The sequence below is a fragment of the Mus caroli genome, chromosome 12, assembly GCF_900094665.2.
Source record: "Mus caroli chromosome 12, CAROLI_EIJ_v1.1, whole genome shotgun sequence".
NCBI classification, from domain to species: domain Eukaryota; kingdom Metazoa; phylum Chordata; class Mammalia; order Rodentia; family Muridae; genus Mus; species Mus caroli.
In genome coordinates, this window is record NC_034581.1 from 268,785 (window position 1) to 291,486 (window position 22,702).

Consider the following 22,702-nt stretch of genomic DNA (forward strand, 5'->3'; position numbering starts at 1 on the left):
ATGGTTGTGAGCCACCATGTGGTTGCTGGGATTTGAACTCTGGACCTTCGGAAGAGCAGTCGGGTGCTCTTACCCACTGAGCCATCTCACCAGCCCGTGTTTCTACCTTTTAAGGGTGACCTGCTGGGCAGTGGTGGTACACGCCTTTAATCCCAGCACTTGGGAGGCAGAGGCAGGGGGATTTCTGAGTTCGAAGCCAGCCTGGTCTACAGAGTTCCAGGACAGCCAGGGCTACACAGAGAAACCCTGTCTCAAACAAAACAAAACAAAACAAAAGAGTGACCCATCGAGAGGCATTTAAAAGTACTTGTTGCTTTTGTAAAATGTCCAAGATCATTTTCCAGCGCCCATGTGGTAGCTAATAATTATCTGTAAGTTCAATAACAATTCTCGTGCCCCTTTTGACCTCTGTGGGCATTACAGACCACACAATGTACATGTACCCATTCATGTAAAACAAAGGTATAGTTTTGTTCATGTGTTTATTTTTTAAATGCTACACAGGCTTCAGCAGCCTTGTGAGTAGTGACCCTTGCTGGTACTTTTTTGCTCACAAGTAATGTCTGTTAGTGGCTATATCAAAGAATTTGATGCAGAAATATCTTAAAATTCCTTGTTAGTAGCTCTGTTGCTAAATTTGAACAGGATAGCCTTACTCTACATTTTACAAAATAGTAGAGGGTATTAAAAATTAGGTAATAACAAATTCAATATTGTTTTTGATCTGCCTTTGATTCATTTGTAGAAATAAGTACAATTCCAACTATTTCTCCATGAATTATACTATGGAGAAGTTAATATCTAATTGTAGATAATCTATAAAGCTGGGAGACTAGTTTGGAAAGTGAAATGAGAAGTATACATGCAATTCATATTTACTTGAGCAACTCTTATTCTCAAGATGATGGATAAATGCTGAGATACCAGTAGTAAAGAGTAACTCAGTCTCCCTTATAATCTAAACTTGTCATTTTTAGATCATTCATAGTATAGTATCCTATAAAATATCAGGTATATATTACATATTTATGAATTTTTATATTCCCATAAAATTAATGCGGGAGGCCTTTAGCCAAAATAAAAACAAAAGGACTGAACTGCGTATGGCTCGGCAGGTACACTTGTAGCTAAGCCTCATGACTTGAGTTTGACCTTGGAACCCACTTGTTGGAAAGAGTGTGGTGTCTCTTGACTTCTTTCCAGACGTGCTGCTACACGCATATAAAAAAAGGTGGTTTCACGTGCCACTCAGGTTGGCACACACCTGAAATTCTATCATTTAGCAAGCTGAAGCAGGAGGATTGCAGCAAGTTCAAGGTCAGTCTGGTCTACTAGTCTGGCCTGCTAGGACGTTATACTGAGACACTCACTGTCTCAATAGATTTTAACAAACAAAATACTAAACAGACAGTTCTACTTATCCGTAAAGCACACTAATTGTGGCTGTTCAATTTTCTTATTTAGAGCTTTTACTTTTGATCTGACATCACTATTTCAAATGTATTATAAGACAGGAAGAACAGTGAGATATTATCGAAACCCACTTCCTTTTTATGTGCAAAAATAAAGAGCTTTGACAGCAGAAGTGATAGTTTTAGTTGAAAATTGATAGAGACTCTTGATACATGTATAACCTTTCAGCTAAATAGGAACAGACTAAACGTTAGAAACTCAGTCCAATATTAAATCTAGCTTATTGATTTTTAAATTAGGGAAAGTTACTAGTTCGTAGTTTTGATTTTTAGCTCTCAAACAGGAAACATGTCCAAAGAAGAGCTTTATGGAATTTCAAGTCAAGGTAAGGTGGAATAATGTCAGAAAAATTATTAGTAAAATCAATTATCTCACTTACTGTTTTGTGGTTGTAACTAAGGGATGTGTCTGTTTTTTCCCCAAAATATGTTCTAAGTATTATTATATAAGACAGCTTTGTGGATAGTTTGGGTTGTTTTGGAGATTGGCTTTTTATGTAGTCCTGGCTATCCTGAAACTCATTATGTAGACCAGGCTGGTTCTGGATTCTTCTTGCCTGTGCACTCCCAAGTGCTGTGATTAAAGACACTACATGAGTATAGTGTTATGTCGTCATAAGAAGAAATGGTGAGATGGTTTGCTTTACTCTTGTTTTCAAGAGAATATCACTGTCAACACATTCAGACTTTTTTCTTTTAATCAAGGTCTGGAGTTAGAGAACAGTGTGTGTCCCTCTAGCATTTTTATGTGTGCTAAGTTACTGAAAGGGGAGGATTAGGCTGCATCCTAGAGACGAAACTTTTGACATAGTTAACTCAAATTGAAAGAGATGTTCTTGTTGGTAGTGGCTGAGGTGAAGAGAAGTGATGGGCACCTTGCGTGTTAAAGGTGGTAGCACTGTTAGGACTGAGACTTTAAGGATAACCAAAAGCAGGAAAGTATGCAGGCATGATCTTTTCTGTTTCAATTAGGGAGTCTTTAAGAAATAATCAAAAAACATGGCCAGATTGCAATAGATGGTCATTGTATGAAAAGTGACTTAGAACCTAAATTGGTTTAAAGGTTTTTATTTATATTTTGTATGAGTGTTTTGCCTACATATATGTGAGTGTATCTGCCAAGGTCAGCCGAGGGCATTGCATTCCCTGAAACGAGTTGCAAATGGTTGTAAGCTGCCTTGTGGTCATCTGAAAGAACAGCAAGTGCTCTTAACTGCTGAGCCTTCTCTTCTAGCCTCGGGTCATACAAATTATAACTATTCTCAAAACTCCAGTACATCATTAATCTCCCAGATGCCAAAGGGAACACATTAGGGAAACAAGGTTCATTTTCTATTACTAAGTATTATACCAGTGAAGACTTTTTCGTATGCTTTCCTAGTTCATTTCCTATGTTACCACAATCTTTTTTGTTAATATTTTCATTATTTTACTCATGGAGGAATTGGTGCCATTTATTTTCCCTTGGGTTTATGGGAATAACTTGTTACTTTTCCTTTGTTTTTAAAATTATTCAGTCATTTAACATAAGGAAGATGGAATGGATAAAAAGCCAATCCTTCCATATCCATCATGTTTCTCTTTTTGTATTTGAGATACTGGATTTTCTTGGACTGTTATTTACTAGTGAAGGAGCTAATGTATATGTATATGCATTCATGTTTTATATTTTATATACTTTGCAGCACAAATTTAGTTGTATTAAAAGTATCTTCTGGGGCTGGAGAGATGGCTCAGTGGTACTGAGTACTGACTATTCTTCCAGAGTTCAATTCCCAGCAACCACATGGTGTCTCACTATCATCTGCAATCAGATCCTATACCCTCTTCTGGCATGTCTGAAGATAGCAACAGTGTACTATCAGTGTAAATCTTTTTTTAAAAAAGTATCTTCTATCATTAGTCATCATCTCGTTGCACAGTAACAGAGAATCTGAGGCCTTTGACAATCGAGCCATGGGTTCATAATAGTACTCTCATAGCTTGGATGAGAACAACAGGCATATCTCATCTCTGGCATCTATAGTTTCTCCACTTCTGTAATCTTAACATTGAAAACCATCCAGTTCCTAAAAGCCATAAGCTGTTTTTTGAAAATAGCCTTTAACATTGACTTTAAGACACCTGATATCCTCCTGTAGTCGTTGTGCACACACACACTAGTTACATGGTAACTAGTAACTAGTTACATGGTAACTAGAGAAGGGATCTTAGACTTACATGAGGCATAACTTTATGGCTTTTTGAAATTACTTTAAAATTTTAAATTCTCTAGAAATATGAAATAAAGCAAACAACTAATTAGCTTTTAAAATTTTTTTTATTTATTTTATGTATGTGAGTACGCTGTAGCTGTCTTCAGACACACCAGAAGAGGCATCAGATCTCATTATGTACGGTTGTGAGCTACCGTGTTTTTGCTGGGATTTGAACTCAGAACCTTTAGAAGAGCAGTCAGTGCTCTTAACTGCTGAGCCATCTCTCCCAGCCCAGCTTTTTTTAAAATATATTACTGTTTTATCTTAAGAATGAGGTCCTTACTCTATATGTAGTAGTCTTGATTTTAATAATAATGATAATATGTGTTTTGAAAGCAGGTCTGAAATAGAAAGCTAGGGATAGAACATAGTGTTAAGCACTTGGTTTTGGCATGCTTAAGGCCCTGAGTTTATCCCCCAGGTGGGAGGAGGGGGAAACTAATTAGGAACAAGGATGATCATGAGAATAAAAATATAAAAACATATTAATTGATAGCACTTCATACTTTGGGTTGTTGTGGGATGGCTTTTTGTTTGTATTTTTTTGTTTGTTTTCCTTTGAGAAAGTTTCTCTTCTTAGCCCTAGCTATCCTGGAACTCATTCTGTAGACTGGGCTGGTCTCTGACTCAGAGATCCACCTGTCTCTACCTTCTGAGTGCTAGGATTAAATCAAAATGTGATTTTAGATTTAGTTTTACAGAAGTTTAAGACAGGGTCGCACAGTGTACAGGTGTTCCTAGAACTCTCTAAGTATCCCAGGCTGACTTGCATATACCATATAATCTAATTAGTTAACCCTTTCACCAATAAAGCAACATTCACAGGCTCTGAGAACTAGGACATGAGCACGTTTTCAGTGGTCACCATTGTCATCCTACTCCAGGTACAGAAGCAATATTCTGAAAATAAAATTTAAGTCTTGGCTTTGTTCCATTCTAGCTTGTTTCCTTTCTCAAGATAATTTAGTTTTTTAATACATAAATATATATAACAGTGAATATGTACGTATCTTTTATAAAAGTGTAAAAATGTAATGATATAAATCCAGTTATTTAGATCTACTTATCTCTGGAAATAGAATTTCAGGAGTTTGGAATAGAAAATATAACTTACCTGACTTTAGAGAATTATTAGAAAAGTTGATCAAAATCTTGTCAAATCTAGTATAGATTTAGGCACATAGAACAACAAGAGAGGTTTCTGAACATGTGTTCACATCTTGTTAGCTCTTTGACGTTCTGAGGCATTAGCATTTGAAGAGAATGGTGTTTAAGTTAGATGCTAAGACCAGAACCTGTCATAATTTACCCCATAGTGGTGGGTGCTAAAATTGAGTTGGCTTAGTGACAGGTTTATACTTTTGTTTGTTAGAAAAGGCATGTGCCTTAAGGAAGAACCTTCTAAGTTATATGTCTTGATTATTACAAGTACCTATTATCTTTTTTCCAGACAGTGAAGTATGACTCTTAGATTCTTTAGGGCTGTTCTGAATGCTTGTTTTTTATAACCAGGTAGTTTTTAGGAGAAGTGAAAATTTATATTATGAGATTTTTTGTAAGTCATTAAAAAAAGTTGAATATTAATAGTTTAACTTGTATTTTATGTTCCCTGTAATATAAAATTTTAGGACTTAAGTTAAAAGTATATACAGAAAAACATTTGCATAAAAGCTTGTGAATAAGATGGGCGTGGTCATACACGCCCTTTAATCCCACACTTGGGAGGCAGAGGCAGGGGGATTTCTGAGTTCGAGGCCAGCCTGGTCTACAGAGTGAGTTCCAGGACAGCCAGGGCTGCAGAGAAACCCTGTCTTGAAAAACAAAACAAAACAAAAAAACAAAAAAAAAATTTGATTCACTGACTGAATAAACGCATTAACAACTCATGCTGACAGTTATGTAAAGAAAGTAGAACCCTCACGTATCCCTACTGGAATTGTAATAATTTCATAAAACAACTTAGCAGTTTCTCAAGAAAAAAAAAAAAAAAAACAAAGTAAGCATGGAGTTACTATAAGACCCTACAGTTTCTCTCCTGGATTAAACTCAAGAACTTGGAGTGTTCGGGAGACCATGGTGTGCAAATCTTGAATTTACGTTCCTAAAACATAAGGGGTTTTGTGTGCTTTTAATTTTTTTCATACCGTATATTTTGATCATATTCTACTCCCCAACTCCTCCCAGATCTTCCCACAGTCCCTTCCTACCTGACTTCATGTTCAGCGCCTTCCCCCTGCCCAATCACAAAGGATAGAAAAGCAAAAGTCAAAACAAACCCTGTAAGACAAAGCAGAGAAGCCAATATGAAGTCCCACAGAAGGAAGGAGAGCAGGAAGGAATACTTGAGAAGTTAAACCACGCAAGTTGATAAACACCAAAATCCCAGGACTCTTTCCAGAGATGAACAGACCACAGAGTGAGATCTAGGCTACAGTGTAAGACTGTTGAAGGCGGGCTGGAGACATGGCTCAGCAGTTAAGAGCACTAACTGCTCTTTTGAAGATCTTGAGTTCAAATCCCAGGAACCACATGGTGGTTCACAACCATCCACAATGAGGTCTGGTGCCTTCTTCTGGTGTGTCTGGAAACAGCTACAGTGTACTTACATATAATAAGTAAATAAATCTTTTTTTAAAAAAAAAGACTGTTGAAGGTTAAAAAAAAAAAAAGACAGGGAGAACCTTACCTTGAAGGTATACATACATAAACAAGGAAAATGTTTTCAAAATGTTCTTCTCCCCCCCTTTCTCTCTTAATTAAATTTCCATTGGTGTTTTACTAGCATGTAATCCCTATGTAAGGGATTTGGATTTTATGGGACAGGAGGTAGACAATTGTGAACTTTTGTGGAGGTACTGTGAATTGAACGTAGGTCCTCTTGAAGAGAAAGCAGTAATCTTAACCATTAAGCCATCTCTCAAGCCCCCACAACTTTGTTCTTAATTGATAAAATGTGGATAATTCGCCAATTGGTAAACATAAACAAAATGTGACATGGCCATACAATAGAAAATTATTTAATAACAAAAATAACTATTCCTATGTCATAGCATAGACGAACCTTCAAAAGATTGCACCAGTTGAAAAAATTTTACTCACAAAACGTTATTATTTTATCACATCAAACATAGAGATTCGATAGAACTATAGAGACGAAGTAGCTAAATAGTTGGCTAGGATTAGAGGCAAGGTTAGAAGAGTGGCCAGCTCGCAGCTCTGCTCTTTATGGTGGGATGATGAAAATGGATGGTGGTGATGGTTCCACAGTTTTTGCAGATATGTTGAACTCAATACAATACTTTGACCTCTTATGTTATAGTTTGTCAACATCTAATACATTGAGGATACATTTTCTTTTTGCTCAATCATCTCTAGATTTATCTCATTCTTCTTAAATCATATTGTATGTGTATGTGTAAATGCTCATATTTGTTTATGTATACCACAGAGGCCAGTAAAGGATATAGATGGTCTGGAGCTAGAATTTATATAGACAGCTGTGAGCCACCTTACGTGGGGGTTGGGAAACAAATCTGAATTCTCTTCTAAGAACAGTAAGCTTTCTTAACTGCTGAGCCATCCCTCAGTATTCAGCTCACCTTTTTTTGTGTGTATGTGGGTTTTTTCCCCCTTTGTTTTAACATCAAGCTGATATACGTAACTATGACATTTATGAAGATGAGGATAGAGACCCAAAGTTAAATTGTCTTAATATCAGGACATTTAAGAATAAGGTGGTATGTTGTACTCCTGTTCACATTTCACTGTTTATATTCATTCACTCCTTTTTTTTTTTTTTTTTGGTTTTTTGGGACAGGGTTTCTCTGTGTAGACCTGGCTGTCCTGGAACTCACTTTGTAGACCAGGATGACCTCGAACTCTGAAATCCGCCTGTCTCTGCTCCCCAAGTGGGGGGATTAAAGGTGTGCACCACTACGCCTGGCTTATTCACTCTTATGTGTCAAATGGATATCTAGCAGCACATACTTCATGTATCTTGAAGCTTTGTGGTTTTAACTAGTCAATACCTTTTGCTATAAATGCTTTCAGGTCAACTATTTAAAAAGAAGACATTAGCCAATTCGTCAGGAGTCATCAGTAGGATGCTCTTCTCTCAAACTGGTACCTCCTCGCTCCTACATGAGATGTCTGAATCAACAGTTTTCGTCTTTCTCCTTAACTAACATAAAATATATTCATTGTACTAGTAGAAGATATGATTTTGGTTCCCAGCACCCACATTGGGCAGTTTGCAATGCCTGTGATTCTAGCACCAGAGGGCCTCAAATGTGTTCATTCGTGTTCTCTGTCTCTCTGTCTCTCTCTCTCTCTCTCTCTCTCTCTCTCTCTCAAAAACAAACAAACAAACAAACAAAAACTAGGCTGGAAAAATACCTCCATGGAGTACAGCCTGCTGTTCCAGAGGACCCAGGCTTGATTCTCAGCAATCCCATGGCACCTCACAACTGTCTGTAACCTCATTCCAGGCTTCCACCCTCTTCTGGCCTCTTTGGGCACCAGGCATTGCAAATGGTACACAAACATATACAGAACACCCATACTTGAAATGTATTTACATAGTGTTACACTTTGTAGAATATAGATAGGAATGCCATGAATTCAGTGTAGTCTGTCAGGCTGTACAGAACAGATAATGAAGTAGAAGGTGGTGGTTTCCAGCAAAGAAATCTTCAAAAATCCCCTTTACTTTGGAAACATAGACACTACTCAGAATCTTAGGACCTTATCCTAAGTTCTAACTTGATAACATGATTTATACATGGCTTCCTGCTTTTTTAATCACTTCTGATATATTAAACAATGAGAAGTAATATATACTAATACACCCCCCTTCCCCATCCTATCATCCTACACTAGAACTTTCTGAGGAAATAAACTGAAAAGGGAGACTGTTTGCAGTACAACTCCAACAAGAAGATCCTCCCTAAAGTGTTTGGTCACAGTTCTTAACAGGTAGCAGCATATGATCTGGGGAAGGAATGGTGCTTGATATCTACTCTGATAATACAATTTTTCCTTGTCAATTTTTCTCTAGTATCATCTAGACTGTCACATCCATCCTCTCCCCAGTCAGGCTGCCCATCACCCACAATTCCAGCAAGTAAAGTCATTTCTCCATCACAGAAGCACAGCAAAAAGGCATTAAAACAGGTAAGAATTGAGTCTACGTTTATCAGAATAATTTCTCCAATTAAAAATAATTATGAGGGGGCTGGTGAGATGGCTCAGTGGTTAAGAGTACTAACTGCTCTGCCAAAGATCCCAACCACATGATGGCTCACAACCATCCGTAACAAGATCTGACGCCCTCTTCTTTGTATCTGAAGGCAACTACAGTGTACTTACATATAATAAATAAGTAAATTTAAAAAAAAAAATTATGAGAGCCTCATGGTGTTTGAGGCTTTACTTTTGTTGTATAATGGACAGTCATGTACTAAGACCATGTTTCAAGAAAATCCTGCATCAACTCTTCTGTTAGTAAAATTTGTTGAAATATTGTAGATTTCTCTCTTTGCAGAGTAAATGTCAGCAGTCTACAAATTGGCCACTGATAATTTGTACACTGTGTGTAACACCCATTGTAGGGTTTGGTAATTCTTTTCAATGTGATTTTGAAGACCCAGACTTTTTCCTAGTTTGCTAAGTTGTCCACGCATGTGCTGAGTCATGAATAGGTGTTTAAGTTTTCAGATGTTTTTATATTTGTCTGGTTGTTGTTTGGGATGCTGGGGATGAAACCCAATGTTTCTCACACTGAGCCATATTCCCAATCCTCAGATTTGTTTTCTTTCAAATTTATTGTAATAATCAGGTAGATTTTTTTTATACTGTTAATCTAATACATTGAATCACATTGCTAGATTTTCCAATATTGCACTAATTGTAAGTATGGAATAGACCCTATGTGTTCATTCTTTACATATATTGTAAAGCAATTTCCTCTCCTCTCCTCTCCTCTCCTCTCCTCTCCTCTCCTCTCCTTTTTGTAAAATTTTAGTTTGTAGTCAAGTATTGTAGCACACACCTGTAATCCTGTCACCTTGGAGGCCAGGGTGGTGAGAGGAGAGTTTGAAGCCAATCTGGACTATACAGTGGTACCCTGTCTGTATTATTTTAGTTTAAATCTTGTAATATTCTTCTTGTGAAGTTTTGACATGAAGACACACATTAACATTGTTTATTTTATTTTAGACTTGGTGAGAAAGGTGTAGAAATTATCTTTATTACCAGCGTTGAATAATACTACTTTTAAAAAATCATTTTCCTTTCATTATATTGTTGTTGTTATATTTTTCTATTTTTGAACTAGTTTTGAATATTTTTTTCTAGAACACTCCACTAGTCCATTTCTGGGCCAGTAAGATTGCTCAGCAGGTAAAGGCACCTTCCTCAAACCTGAAAACCTGCATTCATTCCTGGAAGTTCCATGTTGGGAAGGGAAACTGCCTCCCCCGAGTTGCTCCTGACCTCCATACACATGCCTCCCCGGCTTCATAATGTATACATACAATAAATAAACGTTTCAAAAGAAGTAAACCGCTCCTTTTTACCTAGCTATTATAAATGCTGCTGTAAACTTATATAGTGTTTCCTTATTTGTCTTTTACTTGGATTCATTTATTTGTTCACTGTAGTAATTACCAGTTAGGTTTTCTGCTTTATTGGAATTATCAAAGAGCTAGCTGTCTTTGGGTTTCCCTCCCTCCCTCCCTCTCTCCCTCCATCTAAGTACTTTGGCTGGCTGCGTGGTAACATAGTCTGAGTAATTAGGAGGCCGAGGCAAGGGGATCCTAATTGCAAGACAGCCTGGGTTATATAGTGTACAACCTTCTCCAAGAAAAAAGCAAATGATTAATTAATACAAACTGACAAATAGGACTGGAGAGATGGCTCACTGGTTGAGTACTGACTACCCCTCCAGAGGATCCAACACCCTCAAAAAGACATTGGCAAAACACCAATGCACATAAAATTAAAAAATAATTTAAAAATAAAACCTGACAAGTAATTAGGAAAACATTGACATTAAATTGCCAGTTAGGGTGAAGTTGGCAGCTCATATACTGATGTAGTATAATAAAAAACACTGAATCATTAAGTAGGATGATTGAACACAGGACCCTATGCCCAATAGGCAAGTTCTCTGCCACTGAGCTATATCCAAAGCAAGCCAATATAACTTTGTTAGAAAGAAATTTTACATTTTCTATTAAATTTTAAATGTACATGTACCATGAACATGGAATTAAACATTTTAGGACTTAGGTTAAAAATATATACAGAAAAATATTTGCATAAAAGCTTGTTAATAAGATGGGCGTGGTGGTGCACTCCTTTAATCCCAGCACTTGGGAGGCACAGGCAGGCGGATTTCTGAGTTCGAGGCCAGCCTGGTCTACAGAGTGAGTTCCAGGACAGCTAAGGCTACACAGAGAAGCCCTGTCTCAAAAAAACAAAAAAGCTTGTTAATAGTAAGAAGTAGCAAACCGCCTAACTTAATATAAATTTTATCATATATTATTTGTGTATTTTATATATATTTATTATTCATATGCCTAAGATAAATCAATTAGGGGATTATATAGACATTTCTATTTATAAGATATATGATTATAAAGGATTAAAAGTTTATGCTGCAGAACTTTGCACTATGTAGTTTAGATATGACACAATTACCAAAAAATGCCTCTCATGCAGAAGACCCCCTTTCAGTCTGCAGCCCCACATTGGGCTATAAGAGTGCTTTCTCTTGTTAGAGAAGACAATTTGGGTTTGATTTCCAGCACCTACCTCAGATCACTCACAAGGCCAGAGGTCTGGTACCTTTTTTGCCTCTATAGAAACCTGGCCACACTTAGCATATACTTAGACACAGACACACTTGAAATTAAGTCTTAAAATGTTTGAAGGGTCTGGAGAGATGGCTCAGGGGTTAAGAACAATGGTTGATTTTCTAGAGGGTCTTGGCTTGATTTCCAGCACTCACATAGATTCCTTATGTCCTTATGTAACATACTTATGAATTTAATGAATATTCACAATAAAAATATTTTTAAATTCTAAGGCCCAATGAGATAACTCACTGGATAAAGGTACTGCCAAGCTCAGTTCCCTGACTTCTGTCTTGGGTAGTCACGTGATAAAGGAGAGCACCAGCTCCAGAGCACCACCTCAGATACGCCACCCTCTGACATCCACGCACATGAGTGCTCCCATGAGTGCTCCCAAATAGTTCATAGTGCTACTTACAAAATGTACAGTAAGAGTTTTAATATATTTAGTAGAGATATGAATGTATGATAAAGAATAAAGTTTAATAAAGATAATTGCCCATAATTATCCTTGAGGATTGTATAACAACACTTATGTGATAGTCAAAAAAAGAATTTACCTTTAAGTTTGAATTAAATTTTTAAAATTTATTTCTTGTTTTTTATTTACAATTAGAACCCATAATTTTTATATCGTGAGAGTGGGTTTTACTGTGTGACCTGAAACTCAAATCCTCCTGCTTCTACCTCCTAAAAACTATGCTGAGAGATGTGTGCCCCCACTCCTGGCCTGGAGCCCATCAACATTTTAAATCCTGTGAGTTTTAAAGTATTTAACTAAAAGTTATTTAAGAGTTATTTACAGGATTAGGCATGATGGTCACACAGAATCATGAGCTGTCATGAGATTTGGGAGCTAAACCTTTGTTCTCTGAAAGAGCAGCACATCCTTTCCACTGCTGAGCCGTCTTCCCAGCCCTTGATTGCATGTGCGTCTACATGGAGGTATGGATGCTATGTGACACGTGTGTGTGTGTACATGCTTTAATGTCTATGGGAATATAAAGATGGATGTATGTTCATGTCTTCACACTTTATATCCAAAAGTTTCATAAGTTAATCACAGCCACAACTTTCTCAGATTTGAAGAAGAGAACTTTTTGTTGTTGAACTTTTTCCCGGGGAGGGGGCGGTTCTGTGTGTGCATGTCTCTCTGTATATATATGTATGTGTCTTTGAACACACCTACAGGTCAGATAACAACTTTTGTGAGTCATTGCTCTTCTTCCAGTGTGTGGGTCCTAGGGATCAAACCCTGGGAGCTAGGTTTGAATAGGGATTCCTTTACCCACTGAGCCATCTCACGGGCCTTCTTTATTTTTAAATATTTATTCTAAATAAAATATCAAGTTAACTCTATTAAATTAAATGACATAAAATAACCAGAAGATAAGTTACTGAGACTTAGACAAATGTTGCTCTTATCCAAGGTAACTTAACACAAATACTCACCTCTTACCGTATAATCAGGCCAGATTAAGCTGTTGCGGTGCATGACTTACAATTCTTTTCTCAGATGTGGTAAAAGTGTGTGTGCAGTTCTCTCATTAGAAGATTGTAAATTCCTTGCCTTTTCCCCCCAAGTTTTTAAGTTTGGGAAAAATTCTAATGATTTTTCCCTATATCTATATATAAAGGACTAATCTTGGCCTCCCCTCAGAGTGTCTGAACTCTAGAGGTCATTTAGGCCTTGCCAGTTTTGTTTAATTTAAGCTTTTGTTTGCACTGAGTAATTTCAGAGTAGGTTCTCACCAGTTTGCTTGGTGGTGGTGGTGGTTGTTGTTGTTCTTCTTCTTCTTTTTTAATTTTTCCTTTTTTTTTTTTTTTTTAAGATTTATTTTACTATATGTAAGTATACTGTAGCTGTCTTCAGACACACCAGAAGAGGGCATCGGATCTCATTACAGATGGTTGTGAGTCACCAGGACCTTTGGAAGAGCAGTCATTGCTCGTAACCACTGAGCCATCTTGCAAGCCCAGTTTGCTTAGGTCTTACTGTCAGGTTTTTTCTTTATAGGCCCTGAAGCAGCAACAGCAGAAGAAGAAGCAGCAGCAATGCAGACCAAGCATGTCCATCTCCAATCAACACCTCTCTCTCAAGACTGTCAAAGCAGCCAGCGACTCTGTACCTGCCAAACCTGGTAGGCAAACTGAGCATTCACCCCGTCCAATGGAATTATTTCCCCCAGCATATTTGTACTTTTGATATTGTAATTTTTTTTACTGAATTATTCATTTTTAAATTGCTATATTTATTAGCATAATCTTTCTGCTTCCACAGAATCCTCGAAAAAAAGAAAATACTTTTATATATAAAATTACCATGTACTTAATTCAAAATATAGCAGTGAAATTTGGGTATTTCATTATTGCAAATTAATGAGAAACCCCTGATGTATTAGCCCTAATTACATTTGGAAGCTTATTCCCCTGTACCATTCTGCTTCGGGTGGTTTTGTTTTGTACAGGGTCTCTCATTGGCCTGGAGCTCAGGAGCTCTCTCTCCTATGTCTGTTTCCCAGTCCTGGGATTACAAGTGTACTGCAATGTGGTTCTTTATGTGGTTTCTGAGGATCAGACTCAGGTCCTTATTTAATAAGAACTTTCTGGACTTAATCATAATCATCTATACAGATCTAAAGCGAACTCCTTATCAATGCTCTCATTTAAAATTTGAAGATGAAGCTGGAGAAATGGTTCAGTCATTAAGAATGTGTACTGCTCTTGCAGAGGGCTTGGTATTAGTGCCCACCATCTACATGGTGGCTCTCAAACACTTAACTCTAGTTCAAGGGGATCTGATTTCATCCTCTAGTATCTGTGGGCACTGCACATACAGGGGAGGCAATAAGATAAGATACATGCAGGCAGAATATTTATTCACATCAAGTCAAAATAAAACTAAAACGTGGAAAATTGTATAGGCTTTCTAAAATATACACTTTATTTTCCATCAGACATGTTTCTTGGGCTTTAGGTATTATTGTTGCTTGTTTTGTTATTAGTTGTTTTGCCACACACAGACTTTGTTTTTCATCATATAATTGAATGAAAACATTCTATGGACTGCCACAAAAATCAAATGTCTGGGTGTTACAGAACTTTTCATTTTTGCCAGAGCAGATACTTATAATTGGAGATAAATAATGTAAGAGAAGATGAGTGATTTTACAAATCATTCAGGAGGCCTATATTTTTTCAATCATAACTCCTATAATTACCATGGAATAATAGTTTGATTAAATTTATTGGGGCCTGGGGAGCAAATGTATGTGGCAGTCTGAGGCAAACTTGTCAGTTTTCATCTACCATGGAGGGCCCATAGGTGAACTCAGGTTGTTGGGTTGGTAGCCACCTGTCTTGCTCACCCTCAATGGGCTTTTGTGTATGCACCTCTGTCACCAGTCTTCACCTATTTTTCCCCCTAGCCCTATGGGAAGGAAAGCAATCTGATGGACAGTCAAGCAGTCCCCAGAACTCAAATTCCAGCTTTTCTTCCTCAGTGAAAGTGGAAAGTTCTCTGCTAGGCTTGGGGAAGAAGTCTTTCCAGAGGTCTGACAGACTCCACACAAGTAAGTTAGTTTACAAGGACTTCTTTTTTCAGTGCAATAGTATGTTCATAGCATATTTGAAATCATTAGTCACTGGCTTGAGTTATTGTATAATTTTAATTTTAATTTTAAAAAGTCAGACATGATTTCTTTCCTTTTGTTTTGAAACAAGGTCTCACTATAAAACCCTGGCTGTCCTGGAATTTGTTCTATAGATGAGGCTGGCCTTGAACTCATAGAGATCCACTGGCCTTTACCTCCCAAAGTGCTGGGACTAAAGTTGTGTGCTAAACATACTTTCTCGATGTTTTTAAAAATGTTTCTGATACAATTTCTTTATGGTTTCATTTGGTTTTGTTGGTTTGTTTCATATGAGCAGTAACTGCCACAGCTTTGATGTGCTAGGACTTGGTCTACACTGAGCTGTACAGCCTGAGCCCCAGCTGTCAGGGTTACTTGTTGACTTTACAACAGTTTCTCATTAACGCTGTCTCAAATACCCTAGGGCTCTCCTGCTTCAGCCTCACAAACGATGATATCATAGGAAACACCACCACATTGGCATTTGATAATTGCTTTTCAGAGATAAAAAGAAACATGGATAGAATTTATTAAATGCCCTTTCTTATTCATTTCATCCTTTTATCTTTGAACTCTGAGTTGTCTTCGTATTCTTCTGTTCATCCCTTATCAAACTGTTTCACAGAAAGATCTGTTATCAGCCTTTTTTTTCTTTATTTGGTTTACCTCTTTTGTACCAATAGGTCCTACTTCGTTCTTGTTTTTATAGATTAAAAGATAGAAGGGATTATAATTAAATATTGTAAACTGAACTCCCTTGGAAATCCCACTAAAAAGAGAATACGGACAAAAAAAATTCAGTTTGATTGAAGAAAACAAGGAGACAGCCAAATGGGCAGGTGTCAGCAAAGGTTGAAAGATGAAAAATGGATGAAGCTGAAAAGGAATTGTCATAAATAAGCCAACTATGGCTACAGACCACGAAAAGGGCTCAAGAACTGGAAAAATGGATGACAGAAAAGAAAGGTGAGGCATAGGGTTGAAAAAGAATTAAAAATGAATGAAAGCATTTTGATGCTTTACTCTAAGTAGAAGACAGTTTATTATTTGTTGAAGTTGAATGCATTACCTTCAAATTTAGGAATATCACATTGGGCTGCAGACCAGTGATTTGGCATTGTTTGTTCATTGCTATAACAAAACACACGAGCAACTTCAGGATGTTGAGAGGTTTATTTTGGTTCACAGACTGGAGGCAACAAGAAGTGCAGCAGTGGCACCAGACCTTGTGACAGTAGGAGTAGACTGGTCATGTCACTTATTTGTGGTCGAGCAGTATCAGACAATACTTCATGGGTCTGTCCCAGTCATCCTCTTTTGCCTGCCATGCCATCTCCCCAAGCAATGCCAGTAGCTGAACCAAGGTGGCAGGAGCTTGTCATCAGCTTTTCATGTTCTTATCTTCATAGGCACTATTCTGAAATTTAGGGAATTAGTCAAATACAGATACCTAAGTACTGTTCTCCTGCTTGGCTTCCAGAATACTTAGTAGAGCGTATTTTAACCACCACTAACAGATCAGTTAATTAGTAAAGAATAGGAAAGCTCAGAAGATAATTGTGCAGGCACATTTACAAGTTCCCAGATATTTTGAAACTTTTAGATTCTTTTGACTACCCATATAATCCTAGTTCTTAGAGGCTGAGGTAGAAGTATTACACGATATAGTTACACTGCGATCCTGCCAAAAGTAATTTCCACCACCCCCCCTCCCCCCCTTGACAATCTTTGCCTCTTTCGTGCTGTTTATTATCATTTGGCTTGAAAAGATGTTTTTAAAATTTTTTACTCTCATTTCCTTGTCTGAAAAAATATTTTGCACTTATTTTTATTTCCACATTTATAAGGATTTTTGTTCTGAACTTTTAGCTGAAGTATCTTTTGGCCAAATGTCATGAGTTCTTGTACCTATGTGGCGTAGTGACAAGAAACAGACAGAAAATGGTCTTTCTGGCTTCAGTTTGTTACATTTTACCTAATCGTGTAATTTGAGCATGTTTATGTTTCTGTGCAGTGAGATACTAATAATTACCGAGTTCTATGTGCACAGCAGTATGTGCCTGTGATCCCAGCTATGTAGAAGGAAATACATATACACTAAATAATAATAGTAAGCATTATTTGCTTCATGGAGCTATGTGAAAAGTAAGCAAGTTAATAAAATGTTCAGAAATAAGTCTGCTGCTAGTGTTAACTGTCGTTATTGCTGCTATTGGTATTATTTGAAATAGCAGAGACGGTCTTTTCAGCTTAACAATATTGAAGTCCTACTTGTTCAGTGAATTCTGAGTTGATTGAATCAAGATTATTAATGTAAAATAATGACCCTTGTGGCTGGAGTGCCAGGTCAGGAGTTAGAGCCTGCACTGTTCTTTGAGAGGTTGGTCCCCGGCACATCTCCAGGCTCTCAACCTGAAACTGCAGCTCCTGGGGACATAGTTCCCTCCTCAAGCCCCTCACGAATATGCACACACTCATAGATAATCACATACATAGATGTAATTTAACATTGTTTTATAAGTGTCCTTTTTTGGTAAGCTTAGTTACTGATTATATAAGATGTGCTAAAATGTTTTATATGGGCATTTCTCTGTCTCACAGTACATGATTTCTTTGTTAAGAGAAGGTCTTTATATGTGTCTAAGGCTAGCAGTGGGTGAGTTCTCCCCTTATTACATATCCTCACCAGCATTAACTGTTATTTGCTTTATTCATCTTAGTCATTCTGACAGGTCTAAGATGGAGTTTCAAAGGTTTGAATTACATTTCCCTGATGCCTAGGATGGATGTTGAACATAGAAGTGTTTCTCAGCCATTTGAATTTTCTCTTTTAAGAATTCTTTGTTTAGATTTGTGCCCCATTTTTTAACTGGGCTATTTGTATTTTTGAAATCAAGGTTTTTGAGTATATTTTGGATGTTAGTCCTCCATCAGATATATACTTGGTGAAAAACTTTTCCTGTTTGGTAGGCTGCTGCTTTGTTGCAGTGACGGTGCCCTCTGCCATACAGAAGCTTTTTAGTTTCTTTTTATTCTTTTCTGTTTTTTAAGTTGTTTATTTTTATTATTGTTGTTAATGATTTCCTGCCTGTGCTCTTGGTGTTCTCTTTAGGGAGTCTTTTCGTATGTCAATTAGTTGGAGGCTATTGTACTTTTTCTTAGGTTCAATGAGCCTGGTTTTATGCTGAGGTCTTTGATCCACTCAGTTGAGTTTTGTGCAGAGTGATAGCTATGGGCCTATTTGTAGTCTTCTACATGCAGACATTCACTTTGACCAACATTTGTTGTAGACGCTGTCTTTGTTTCAGTGTTTATTTCTGGCTTCTTTATCAAAAATCAGGTGTGTGTGTGGATCTATGTACTGGTCTTCAAATCTATTCCATTGATTATCTTGTCTGTTTTTATGCTGATGCTATGCTGGTCTTATTACTATACCTTTGTCGTAATAGCTTGAAATCAGAACCCGTGAGACTTTCTGAAGTTCTTTTATTGTTCAGGATTGTTTTAGTAATTCTAGGTTTTTGTGTTTCCATATGAAGTTAAGAATTGCTCTTTCAAGATCTATGAAGAATAGTGCTGAAGTCTTGACGAGAATTGCACTGAATCTGTAGATTGCTTTTGGTGAGAGATTACGTTGGTTTAACCAATCCATGAGCATGGGAGATTTTTTTCATCTTCTGGTATATTCTATTTTTTGATTCAAAGACTTGACCTTTTTAATCATACAACTCTTTTTATTGCTATTTGATATTAGATACATTTATTTTATTGATTTAGGTGCTTGTATTTTTTAATATACACACCGGTTTTAGATCTTTATGTTTGTTGTTTTTGTAGTTAGCCTTGTTCTAAATTCACTGCTATTATCATCTCTCTTTTCTGTATATTTCTTTTTTTATTAGATATTTTCTTTATATACATTTCAAATGCTATTGTGAAAGTTCCCTATACCCTCCCTCCGCCCTGCTCCCCTACCCACCAACTCCTGTTTCTTGGCCCTGGCATTCCCCTGTACTGGGGCATATCATTTGCAATACCAATGGGCCTCTCTTCCCGTGATGACCGACAAGGCCATCTTTTGCTACAAATGCAGCTAGAGACATGAGCTCAGGGGGTACTGGTTAGTTCATACTGTTGTTCCACCTATAGGGTTGCAGACCCCTTTAGCTCTTTGGGTACTTTCTCTAGCTTCTCCATTGGGGCCCCTGTGATCCATCCAATAGCTGACTGTGAGCATCCACTTCTGTGTTTGCCAGGCACCGGCATAGCCTCACAAGAGACAGCTATATCAGGGTCCCTTCAGCAAAATCTTTCTGGCATTAGCAATAGTGTCTAGGTTTGGTGGGTGATTATGGGATGAATCCCCAGTTGGGGGAGTCTCTGAATAGTCCATTTGTCTTTCCCTATCACTGTCTTTCTTATTCTTTTTTAAGATGGTATTTTACCAAGTCTGGAGTTCACTTTTTTTGTTTTTTGTTTTTGTTTTTTGAGACAGGGTCTCTCTGTATAGCCCTGGCTGTCCTGGAACTCACTTTGTAGACCAGACGGCCTCTTCTCCCGAGTGCTGGGATTAAAGGCGTGGCCACCATGCCCGGGGAGTTCACAGTTTTTAGCTAGACTGTCTTACTAGCAGACCTGGAAATCCTCCCGTTTCTATCTCTGTCTCTCCTGTCTAACGTTCCCCACCCCCAAGACACATAAAACAATCTCTGGGATTACATGCATATGTGTATACACTTGACTTTTCATGTGGATGCTATAGATCTTGAACTTGGCTCATCACGTTTGCACACGTCCTCTTCCGCAGTGATCCATCTCTCTCCAGCCCCAAATGTACTGTGTGTGTGTGTCTGTGTGTGTGTGTGTGTGTGTGTGTGTGTGTGTGTGTGTGTTTTGTTTTTTTTTTTTTTTTTTTTTTTTTTTTTTGTGTTTTTTTTTTTTTTTTTTTTCTCTCGTTTCCTCAAACTTCTCAAAATGATCTGCCCTCTTTTACTCTGGTTAATTTTGTGACTATATATTTTATACCCTGGTTACCTGTTTAATATGATAATTTGTACCACTTAATATCATTTGTGGTATCATTTTAAGTATAAATTTTTTGAGCACTTAGTTCATTCATAAACACCACTCAACTCTGATTCCCTAGCAACATTCTCACCCACCTTCAAGTCCTGTCTTAAAAATATAACTCACTGAGTCCAAATCCTACTGCCTCTGTGTGTGTGTGCAAGCATGTGAGTGTATATGAACATTTCCCTAAGGGAAACTGACTCTTTTTCCTTTACAACTCTTCAGTTGTAAGCAGCTCTTCAGCTAAAGATGAGGACCAGTGAGCATAGCAACTCTGAGATGAAGACTGAAATTCTTGTCGTGTGCATAGGAGAATGTTTTACCTCTTGTCCTTACAACTTTCTGCCTGCTCTCTCACATTGAACAATGTGAGAGCCTTTTTAAGAGGTGGACTTTTTGATGGTGTCTCTTTAAAGACAGGGTTTCTTGAAGCTCAGCTAGCTTTGAGTTCATTATGTAGTAGAGGATGGCCTTAATGATTGTTCTGCCTTTGCTTTCCAAGTGCTGGGATTACATGTGTTAGCTATGATAGTAGTCCTAGTCCTTCTTTGTCTACTCTTGATTGCTGTTTACATTTGTAATTTCTTACCCATTTTCCTCATAGCAACTCTATTCTGTGTTTCATAGCTGTAGTCTGTCTCTATACTTAAGACCTGTTGTTTCTGAATTTTAGTGACACTCATAGTGGCATACTGTATATTTATTAGATACTTGTTGAGATTCTGTTGTATTTTAATTTCTAAGATTTCCAAGGGCCTGATTTGAGGTAATCCCTTTCCTGTAGCATAGAATGACTTTAATTGTACTTCAGCCAGGAGCTGGTGGGGATTTATACCGAGAATTGCATAGCTTTGTACTATAACTCTTTAGATGTAAGGGTGTCAGGGGCCAGCTAAACGACTCAGCCGGTCAGAACACTTGCTTCCACGCCTGAAAACCTAAACTTCACCCCCGGGACCCAGATGATGGAAGGAGAGAATTAACTTCTAAAAGTTTTCCCCTGACCTTCATATATGCTCTGTGGCTTATACCCTTCAACACACAAATGTACATAAAATAAATAAATGTAAAACAGTCTTGTTGTTGTTGTTTTAAGATTTATTCATTTATTTATTTTATGTGAGTACATTGTAGCTGTCTTCAGACACACCAGAAGAGGACATCAGATCCCATTACAAGCCGGGCGTGGTGGCACACGCCTTTAATCCTAGCACTTGGGAGTCAGAGGCAGGCTGATTTCTGAGTTCGAGGCCAGCCTGGTCTACAAAGTGAGCTCCAGGACAGCCAGGGCTACACCGAGAAACCCTGTCTAAAAAACAAACAAACAAAACAGATCGCATTACAGATGGTTGTGAGCCACCATGTGGTTGCTGGGAATTGAATTCAGGACTTCTGGAAGAGCAGTCAGTGCTCTTAACCACTGAGCCATCTCTCCATCCAGTAAAACAATGTGTTTCTTACAAGTTTTCTTTAAGACTGTGCTATAAATTTCAGTTCAGAAATACTTAAAAGGGTTTTTTTTTTTTTTGCTGTTTCCTGCATATTTTGCACTCAATTATTGCTGTGTTCACAGTTTTCATAGAAACTATTTTTTTTTACATTAAGATGCCTGTTAATTTTTTCTTAAAATTTTATTGCAAGATTTAAATTTATATAACTAATGAACTAATGAAAGATGGAAGATATAAAATGAGATTAAATGGAAATAGTAAAAACTATAAAAATGTGTAAAAACAAAGCAGCACAATTTTTAAGTTAGTTTTACTAATCTTTGTGTACTCAAATCTGTTTATCTTGTTGCTGTTTTAAAGCAGACATGCAGCTCATGCTAGCCTGGAACTCAAACCCATGGCAGCTTTGAACTCTAGTTCTTTCTGCCTCTGCCTCCAATGAATTACAGATATATACCAACACATCTGGGTTGGATTTTCTATTTTAAAACATTTAGGGTTAAGAGTACAGAGGGAGGAAGGGAGGGAGAGGGAGAGAGCGACAACACAGATTGTGTTTGTATACATATATGGGCATGTTTGTATCACAGTGCCTGCATTGAAGTCAGAGGAATGTTTCAAGTGTTAATGTTCTGCATTGTTCAAAGCAGAGCTCCCCTCCTCCCTTCATTTGAGAATTTTATATCTAAATGCAATATATTTTAATCCTGTCTGTCCCCACTGATTCCCAACTTTCCCTTGATTTAACACTTTTCCCTCCCCAATTTATAGCACCTTATATATGTTTTTAACATATATAACCCGCCCTGTCTAATTGGTGCTGAGGCGGGTCTCTGCTGTTTGCCATTGTAAATGCCAGGTTAGCTGGCCTATGAGCTTCCTGTCTGTACTGCTCAGCTTGCTCTAGGGCCTTTTAAATGGGTTCTGAAGATTCCAGTTGAGATTCTTTTTTTTTTTTTTTTT

The 22,702-nt window shown here is 37.5% G+C and overlaps 1 protein-coding gene across 5 annotated transcripts in view; it reads left to right on the plus strand.

The window, feature by feature from the left end:
• Asxl2 (ASXL transcriptional regulator 2) overlaps positions 1–22,702 on the plus strand; it is an 81,371-nt gene that overhangs the window by 36,275 nt on the left and 22,394 nt on the right. For 2 of the 5 annotated variants that reach the window (XM_029484940.1, XM_029484941.1), the window contains exons 5-7: positions 8,787–8,902; positions 13,604–13,727; positions 15,015–15,158. In XM_029484940.1, coding sequence (XP_029340800.1) covers positions 8,787–8,902; positions 13,604–13,727; positions 15,015–15,158 — 384 coding nt within the window. Of the gene's footprint in view, positions 1–8,469; positions 8,705–8,786; positions 8,903–13,603; positions 13,728–15,014; positions 15,159–15,933; positions 16,185–22,702 lie in introns of those variants that run through there. The other 3 variants (XM_029484943.1, XM_029484942.1, XM_029484944.1) reach the window with 3 other exon arrangements.